Source organism: Chlamydotis macqueenii, chromosome 6 (genome assembly GCF_036417535.1).
Source record: "Chlamydotis macqueenii isolate bChlMac1 chromosome 6, bChlMac1.mat, whole genome shotgun sequence".
Lineage (NCBI taxonomy): Eukaryota > Metazoa > Chordata > Aves > Otidiformes > Otididae > Chlamydotis > Chlamydotis macqueenii.
The window spans coordinates 20,942,719-20,952,815 of NC_141561.1; the positions used below are offsets into that span (position 1 = coordinate 20,942,719).

Genomic DNA, 10,097 nt, shown 5'->3' on the forward strand with positions numbered 1-10,097 from the left:
TGGATTACAACTGTGGCAACACGCCAGGCTTCAAGAGCAATGGTTTCTATCATGTGTGTCCACCGTGATCTAGTTACAGTAATGCAACTGCAATTACATAGAGTAGGCTTTCTTGAAAGAAAAAGATCAAGAACCTCTCAGCAGAGCCAGTAGTGTTTGTTCCAAAACATTGGCAAAATATTGCAGCTAGTGAGTAGTATTTGCTGAACTCATTTGACATCTGCCTGAAAATTGCCCACGAACAGTTAGCAAGATTCTGAAGTGTACTCATTATCTGGAGGATTCTTCTTGATGTGTAGTCACTCGTAAAAGGTTTGCTGCAAATACTCAGTCTCCACGAGGACAGTTACTTACAGAAGTTACACAGAACTCTTTCTGTGCTCCGACTGGGTGGCTTCTCCAGCTCGCAGAGCATGAGCTGTCAACAGTGCAATTAAGTGCACAACTTTGAGTCACAATATGGAAACACAATACTAAACATTTGCTTTCTACAGTCATCTACCTTAGCAAAGCTGGAGCCTTTGATTACTTGCAGTATGACAGTCAGGTTGGGAAAAGGGACAGATTAAATTAAAACATTTTAAGAAACAAGGATCCAAGAGCTTAACATTGCTGCTACCCTGCTAAAAAGCTTTTTTTCACCTCACAGAGGAAAGGAGATAACGCTTCACTTTGTCTGCGCTGGTGTCCCCAAATGTGACGTACCCTATCCCAATAGACAAAATTCGAAGCTGATAAAAGCTTTCAGCTCTCCCTGTGACAACCCATATCATGCTGTTAGAGGGTCTTCAAATTTCAATGCCAAATTCAAGAACATCATGGCAAAAAAAAAAAAAAAAAAAAAGTCATCCTTATAGTGACAATATACTGAACCCAGTATCAGGACTAGAAATAAGATATTAATGAATTTGCTACACATTTTAATAGTTAAGGCAGCTTTTGATATATGTATTATTGACTAGGTTGAAAACATTCTGAAGAACTTCTGGGCAAAGGAACCACAATAACTTCTGGGCATTGCAGTGCTTTCAGTTGTTACTTAGTTGAATGTAGTGACCTTAGTCCACATACTTTATTCCTCCTCTTTTCCAAATGAGTAATTAACACAAAAATTTTAACACACTTTAATCTGAGCGCATTAATTTTACACTCTGATTTCATTCCTTGTAATTCACATCCCTGATATACAAGTTCCACATATTACACCTCTGCAGAGTTCCGTTTCAGGTCACAACACACGACAAGGAAAAGATTTGCTGTCATAGACTTTGATACTGTGAATAATTTTGCAAGATACCTTCAACACAGAGAAATTCTAGGAAAGTCTGAGTTAGGCACTTGGTTAGGTCCTTGATGAATTAGTATGGTCTTTAATAATAGGATTTCACCACCTCTGAAATTCTTGACTGCTAAATCATCACAAAATACGTATTTCACCATTTAGTCCATGTTTTCCTGCCTAATCAAGAAATTTTTTTTCTTGCTTTTGCAAGCTCAACATTATTGGAATTACTGTGCAGGAAAAAATGGTACCAGAAAATCTGTAGGAGCATTTGCCCTATGGCCAAAAAAAATACACGACATAGCTACTTATCTAACCTCCTCCCGATCCTACAAAGAGTGAGAGAGATCAGTCCTGAAGGCAACAATAATCTCGGCTAAAATAGCATAGTAAATTTGGTTTTGTATTTTCACTATTTGCCAATTTTGTTTGTGCTGTTTTCTTCCAAATCTGTTCCTTGTATAGAACAAAAAGCTTAGGTAAAGCTGGAATGTGAACTTTAATCTTCATCTCACAGCAGAGTAGGAATAGCAGACACCTCCATCCCAGGAAAGCAGGGAGCTCTCTTTTTGTTTTCCCCCTCAATCTCCCTAAAAATTAATTAAAACTAAAATTTCACTTGTCAGGAAAACTAAAATCAGTTCACTCTTAATGACTTCACCTGCACTTTGCTCAAAAATTACCACAGGAATGGTGGAAAACACTCCAAACTGAAAAACACCATCTAAACGCTTATTTTTCTTTTTAAAAAGGCAACACAAACAAACAAAAAATCTCAAACCAAACACACAACAGAAAAAGATCAAGAGACAGAAATCCAAGGCCCAATACAAGAAATATTCATCCTGAACAGTTATCTGTAGGTTTCATAACTGAGAAAAAAAAAAAAAAATCCCTGCAATAGCTTGGAATCTTTCTTCAAAATGGTGTAAGGCTTTTGTTGCCTCTAATCCTTTCAGAGCACACAAAATTGGACATCGCAGCCATGACATTGCTGGACTGAAAAGCTATTTCATGTAATTTTGCAGTTTGTAAGAAGCACAGGTTACAATTTTTCTTTCCCTGACGTATCTGCACAGTATTCATGGTAACTAATGCACCTGCCTTTATTATAGAAAAGATGTAGAAGAATATACACGCTTAGAGAATGCAATATATGCTTTCCTAAAACCATTTGTCACATGCAGAATATTAAAAGTATTTGTGAGACCTTAATACTGGAGTCCATTAAACACACTGCCCTACATAGCTCTCACTCCAGATCTCCAATTTGTGACTGCTGTATTTCTTTATTAACACAGCCTTCCAGACCTTACACTGCTACGGTTTCATTACGTTATGACATTTCAGGTTGGTGTTTTTCCCTGCTGGGGTTTCCAGTGAGTGTGGTTATCGGAGATTCACAATGAAGTCAGAAGAAAAACCAATGAGATCACGGGTGCATTTGCCTTTCTCCAAATTGCATCCCAGTGACCCCAGTGGGTTGTTAGAGCAGGACAGGTCCCCTCTCCAGACATTACAGTAGCATTTGTGTATATATTTATCACAACTGTTTTTATTTACAAGGATGTATGCATGTATGCCAAGATCGTTGTTCTGCAGCCCCATGGTACAATTAAAGGCCTCAAATACACTGCTCCCAAAAGTTTACTGCTACTGCTTGGTGGGAAAAGATCACAAACCCCAAGTCCTGTGACAAGGGGTGAAGGAGATCACTCAACCTCTGCCTCATTAAATTGGCCCAGTTATAGCACAAAACCAATTAAAACTCATGAAGCTCTGAAACAGGTCACAAATTCACATTTTCCTGTTTTGTGGAAGGGGAGATTGGTATGTGGGTTCTGGTCGTCAAATAACTGAAAGTGTGCATAATGAAGACTAGCAGGACAGCGCTAGCTATTCGAATCTATAGGGAGATGAGAGGCTGTATACATTTAGCAGAGATTCGGATTGTTTCTCTGCTGTTTTTACACCTCAGTGTGAAATGGTGACACAGGAAAACAGTTCTTTAACTCTGAGAGCCTCCCTGTTGCTCTGTCTGCCCAGACCCTGAGCAACAGAACAGCTGGCAGGAGGCTGCCGCGGGGCCACGCTCCCCTCTGCTTCTGGAGGAAGGAAAAGGAGACCAGATGTATCCAATGAGGGGAGGGACGGGCTCCTTAAAAAGCATCTTGATGTAATCCGAGCAAGGCGTCAAAGCAATGCAGAAACAGAAAAATTATTTCTAAGAGAGAGCTTCTCTCTTTTCATCTGAATCCATATAGGTTTCATTCTATCCAAAGTAAATACTAAATATTTCAAAGACTCTTGTGTAAAGCGCGTCTGTTGCATGCTTCTACTATCCTTTAGCTCCAAAGCAATGCAATGGTAAAAGGCAGGAATGCGGAGCCTACAGGCACTCTCCAGCTACTGGTGTGCCTTTAGAGGAGTCAGCACTGATCCTGCAGGCTTAGCGCAGCTTGTCTCATTTCCATGAAATGAGGATAAACAGAACTGGTTGCTGAGAGCAAAGGAAGCTTCAGGGCTGGCACGTTCCCCAGATACAGGGAAGCCTCAAAGCTCGCTGGTGCCGGAGGCAGGACTAGCGCAGCCGGCGCAGGAGCCCTGGACAGGTGGGCAGGTGCTCCGCACGCCAGCCAGCGAAGTGACGCTGTTAAATGGCTGCTGTTGTGATTCATCTTACGTAGTATACAAATGATGTTTGCTTGTGAAAAATAAAGATTGGTTTGTGGGGAGAGGAGAAGAAAGCCAACAAGAATAACTGAACTGTGTTAATTTATTTCTAGACTTTTATGGAGTCAACTCGGGTGCTGATCTTTACATGGGTAAGACAGCATATATATTTCTCTCTCTCTCGTACCTCTACCAGTTTGTCCCATTCTGTCTGATTTCCACCAAAGTGTGCTACTGTTACCTGGGCAGACATTAACAATATGTACACCAAATGGGATTTGTGGGTATTCATGTGCATGGTTGCCACTGATGCTATTAATCCTAAGATAAAGTATGTTATTTTTCATTCTTTAAATAATTCTAAAATATTCCATGGCATATTTTGAAAGATTGTCCAGGAAAAAAAATGCTAGAAAGCAAGAAAACTCTAGAAATCAGAAAATTATTTTCGTATACCTTTAAAATTTCCTAAATAGCCAACATGCTATGTATGCTTAACTTTTTTATATATTATCATCTATGAGAAGTTATCAATCATAAAAGCATTACTAGAGTTATACCTCTATATTCTAGTACACTATCTTGTACTGTCATACCTCATGAGAAAAAAAAAAGGATATCCAGGAAATGCATTAAGACACTTAGCTTATTAACAGCCAGTCATAGTTAAGCTCATTTTTCTTGCTCTAGGCTTTTATGATCAAGCAATGGAAAATTTTTCCTTCATGTTTTTCAGAAATAATAGAAAATTCCAAGAAATGGAAGCCGCTGCTAGTAAAAGAAGAAAAGCTGAGTATCAACAGGGTTAATAGTTCCTATTTGAGATCCATGAATGATTACAGAGTTACTTTTCTATATCGAACTTTCAAGTTTCATTAATAATATGCTGCCTCTCTGGGACATAGGTGCGCTCATGGTACGAAGGCTATTTAGTCATCACACGGAATAGAAGAGCTAGAGGAACAATGGCTTCAAAGGTCTCATGCTTATACGTTTTGACAGTAGTTTGTTGGGCAAGCGCTCTTTGGTACTTAAGTATAACTCGTCCTACTTCTTCCTACACTGGCCACAGACAGCTCAGTAGCATATCCATAGCCAGGAAAAACGTTTCCTTTGGCAACATAAGAACTCGACCTATAAATCCACATTCCTTTGACTTTCTTATCAACGAACCCAACAAATGCGAGAAGAGCGTCCCTTTCTTGGTAATTCTTATCAGCACAACTCACAAAGAGTTTGATGCAAGGCAAGCCATTCGAGAAACATGGGGAGATGAAAACAACTTTAAAGGAATTAAAATCGCCACACTATTTCTTCTTGGAAAAAACACAGATCCTGTGTTAAATCAAATGGTAGAGCAAGAAAGTCAAATTTTTCATGACATTATTGTGGAGGATTTTATCGACTCTTATCATAACCTCACTCTGAAAACACTAATGGGGATGAGGTGGGTAGCAATGTTTTGTTCAAAAGCAAAGTATGTTATGAAGACAGACAGTGATATTTTTGTAAATATGGATAATCTTATTTATAAGCTGCTGAAACCTAACACCAAGCCAAGGAGAAGGTACTTCACTGGTTATGTTATAAATGGAGGACCAATAAGAGATGTTCGCAGCAAGTGGTACATGCCGAGAGATTTGTATCCCGACAGCAATTACCCACCCTTCTGTTCAGGCACTGGCTACATTTTTTCAGCTGACGTAGCAGAACTGATTTACAAAACTTCCCTTCATACCAGACTTCTTCATCTTGAAGATGTGTACGTTGGACTCTGTCTTCGGAAGCTGGGCATTCACCCCTTCCAAAACAGTGGCTTCAATCACTGGAAAATGGCCTACAGCTTGTGCAGATACCGCAGGGTGATCACAGTGCACCAGATAACACCAGAAGAAATGCACAGAATTTGGAATGACATGTCCAGCAAGAAACATCTTAGATGTTAAGATTTTTACAGATGTAAATACCTTTTTTAAAATTTTGGTTTAGTCTGGTTATTTTTTGACAAAGTGACCTGCTGATTTACAGGTTAAACTGTGGGATATCAACTGTGAGAGGATTTTTAATGACTGATTTTTCATTCCCGTGTTGACTACTGGTTTACAGACTTCAGGCTCTTTTCATAAGGACATTACATCAACCGAAAGGATCTAGACTCAAATCTCCAATTTTATATATTTCCCTCTATCACACATATCAGCTCCTGCATCTGTATGTGAAAGGACAGTAATAAACTACCATGAGCTGCTTAATAGTTCATGCCCCAGCCTCTGAGATAAGACTCAGGCCCCAAGAAATGAAGAATTACAAACATACTTTTATTCCTTTTTTGACATCCTACAACCATCTCTAAAGTTTTGTTAATAAATTGAGTGGTATATATTTGCACTGACGTTACACGCCTATCTTGACACGTGTATTTCATAGCACGATGTGTGCAACTCCCAAACACCCTACTAATGGTGTAACAGCAGAATTTAGACAGGTAAGAACATCAGAGTCTCGCAGGCCTTAGAAACAAACTCACACACTGAAGTATATTTTTATCCACCAAATGATATTCCTTTAAATTATTTCAGAAGATACCTCATTTCTTTCCACTGCCCAAAGTAGCCCCTAAAAGATCTAATACAATTTGAAAATGAAGCAGAATCTGTAGGTGAAATAAGACAAGGGAGATGTATTTTAACTTCTAATTTCAAAGCAACTGCAACGTTTTTCATTAGTATCAGTGGATCACTCCATTAAGTGTCTTGCATAGCAATATATAATTATATTGAACGATAAAATTGTCAATAAGCAGTGTATTTCTGCAACATCAGTCAGAGCACTACTTACCTAAGAAAAGTAATGCAAAAGCAGCTTTTAAAGGTAAGCGCTGCTTTTTGCTACAGTACCTATACGAATGAGATTCTACCAGATTTGTAATGGTGTAGAAAAGTAGAATTTTGTCCAATAAAAGAATGTAATCAATTTTCTGTTGATTGGGCAGAGTACATCACAGTTACATATAGCTTTCACAGCAAAAAAAAAAAAAAAAAAAAAGCTTTTAAGAATCACCTATTAAAGAAAAACAAGTTCTAGCCTTTATTACAAATCTGCATCTCCCAGGTTACTCATCACAGAGCCAACTGTCACTGAGGTCCCGCTCAAGAGATCCCCAGAGCATGCGACAGAAATCAAATACACAAGATTTTATTGGAGTTTCATAACGTGCTTATATGTTTTTATATGAAATACCAGGAAAATTACTTCCTGAAAAAAATCTTTGATAAATTCAAGCCATCTCTATTCAGCACCGCCTTCTAAGAAAGAGCTAAAATATGACATTGCTCAGCAAATAACTTGGAATTAAGAATTCACAGACAAGCGACAAAGATGTGAAACTCACCAAATATATTATTAGCTGTAGATTACTCACACCATCCGCAGCACACACAGAAGTCTCATTCGTTTCACTTTATGTGTAACATTGAAAAACTGTTAAGTCTGTATGTTATTCAGGATGTTAATAAAGATGTCAGAAATTAACTGAATAAGGATTTAAAGGAAAACTCTGACCTGATTTTGCCATAGCTGTACATAGCACTTTACAACAGTAACAGAGGACAAAGATGTTACCCCCAAAAGGTTTGCAGTTTCATGACAAATAGTTAGTCTTATTCACAGATGCAGCACGACCATTTTGAAAGGAACTACTTGTAAATAAGCTGAAGAGTACCTGGCCTTCAAGCCGCAAGCAGTAGTAGGTGTTTCAAACCAATCTACTCCAGATCTAAAGGTAAAGCTACACAACAGATAGCTCAGGAGTTACTGCTAATCAACAGAAGCCTGTGCATCCTTCACAAATGAAAATCAGTAATTTTATATAAAAATACTGAATCTCTTGCAGCATAATTAAGATTTATCCTTCCCTAGTTGACCTAGTCCTTGTTAAAGTTGCTCTTGCTTCCTGTTAAACTCAGAGCTCTAGCTAAACAAGGTCCAGCTAATTGCACAGATGAATATGTAACACACACTCAGTGACTGGGTGAAGCTCTCCTTTCCTTACCCAAGCCCCAGAATATGCAGTTTAGGAAGGCAAACTAGGGTGGAACTCATCCCCAGCCCTCAGGTAAATCAGCCAGCATGGATGCCGACCTACTGGGAACACAATTTGTAATAATTTCCACCCACAGGCTGCAATCACTTCTGCTATCCCCCTGCACTCTGCAGTAACACGGGGTTTCTGAATCCACAACCAAATGGATTTGGTGGCCTTACTTCTCCTGCTGATGCTTCTGTGGCCTTTGGTTAGTAACCAAGAGGACAGCAGGGCTCCCAATCCAGATATCTCAGGGCTCGAGTAGCATGGCAGCCTTGAATTTCTCCTAGTACAATAGACTGCATTAATATTTGGAAGGTACACTTTGAAAGTAGTAGCTGAAAAATTGTATTTCCTGCCATTTATAGATAGATCTTCAACAGAAATGTAAAAGTTAATCTTGAAACTGATGTACATATTTCTAAGGCATTTTCTTCTTTATTCAGCTGTATATATGTGTAGAGTCTGCTTGCTACGTAATACTCTGTTACGCATGGAGCTGAGTTAGGCATTATATCTGTCCAGTGTTTCAAGAGCCTTAAGCATGTGTGCCCTAACTTTTGAATGTACAAGTTGTTTTCTTTTATTGTCTAGTGAATTTAAAAGAACACAACTAAAGCCTAATTTTCTACTTCTATTAATTTTCTGATACTAGACTTCACTAGCTTGTTACACTTAGATAACAGATTTATTATTTTCTCTTTGCTCAGAAATTGCAGTATTGCAAGCTAGCACTGTAAAGGGAGCAATATGTCTACTCACAGCTCACTGTCTCTTCCCCTCAGCAGTATTTGTGCCGCATGCGGTACTGAAAACAAGCAAGTGTTTGCATTAGGCTTCCTTTAATCAAAATAAATATTTATGTTACTTAAAGGTCATTTTGTTTCACTGGACATGGGAAAAACGACAACTTGGTTAAGACATGCTGGCTTCTAGTCACTTTGAAGAATCACATTTTGAATTTAAAACATACATGAACAAAGCACATTGAGTGAGGAAGCTAGCGGGGAGATGTCTCTCTTTAGGAGGAGTTTTTCACAAAATCTTTTTTTTTCTAAAACCGTTAGAGTATTTAAACAGAAGTCTCAAGGTTCATCTTTTCTAATAATAATGTTAAGTACCAATTTTGATTCTTTATTGGGATTTTTTTTTGTCTTTATAATGTAGATGGCAATGGCAATTTGTAAATGAAGAGTGTAATTAACTAGAAAAGCTCGTCAACAGTAACCAAACTTTAGGTGTATCATTATATATGACTGGCTGTACTTATGTATTTATTTGTCTAAACTGTATATATTGTTTTATCTATAGTGTCTGTAGGAGTGTATTCATTTAAAGTATTATTTACAGTTTTGTGGGATTGCCAGCAAAGCTGCTAATCTAGATACTATTTTTTTGTATCAATGTCAAATAATAAATAAAAAAAATTAAGAACAAAATGAAATGAAAATTTGAAGGTGTCCTGTAACTTTTCTTCTTCACTTCTTTCTAGAAATGTAAATTGTATTATCTGAAAACACAATACCAGTGAATAGGTGCATTTGTCATAAGGAAGACTATTGTGCTGTAAAAGCAGACTTAAAAAAAAAATAATTGAAAAAATAAACACAACAAAAATATTACATTTAGTCATTATTTGTGTAACAGCTTCATCAAGCTGATGCCCACACTGATCAGGTGTACTCCTTCACTTGACACCAAAGACTTAATCTTAAAACAGTTGTGGCAATATCCGGCAAATTGGCAGATGGGTTCATCATCTGCTTTGCCCTATCCAGCTCCTTTAGCATCCCTGCTTACCCAGACTGAAGTCTGGCTGTTCTAAGGTGGCAAAGCTGTTTCACTGCCTTGGCCCTGCAACTCCCTTCTGCTGCTGCCCCCATGGTACCTTAATGTGCATGCTTGCAGCTATCAAAAGCTCCTATGTCCCCAAACCCACATCTCATAAAACCACAATAAACTCACTTTGAAGTTGCTGCGTGAGCGCCGGGAGGGTACCCATACAGAGGGAAGGGGTCCTCCCCGGCCTCTTAGAGCCACATGCTGATCCTGACAGAG

At 38.4% G+C, this 10,097-nt stretch overlaps 1 protein-coding gene across 3 annotated transcripts in view; it reads left to right on the forward strand.

Annotated features, from left to right (window-relative positions):
* The window catches only part of B3GALT1 (beta-1,3-galactosyltransferase 1), a 207,367-nt gene extending 197,709 nt beyond the window's left edge, over positions 1-9,658 (forward strand). For all 3 annotated transcript variants that reach the window (XM_086750867.1, XM_086750866.1, XM_086750868.1), the window contains 2 exons: positions 4,069-4,107; positions 4,692-9,658. In XM_086750867.1, the coding sequence (XP_086606993.1) occupies positions 4,921-5,901 (981 nt within the window). In that variant the 5' untranslated portion in view covers positions 4,069-4,107; positions 4,692-4,920 and the 3' untranslated portion in view covers positions 5,902-9,658. The remainder of the gene's footprint in view (positions 1-4,068; positions 4,108-4,691) is intronic.
* The last annotated feature ends 439 nt before the right edge of the window (positions 9,659-10,097 follow it).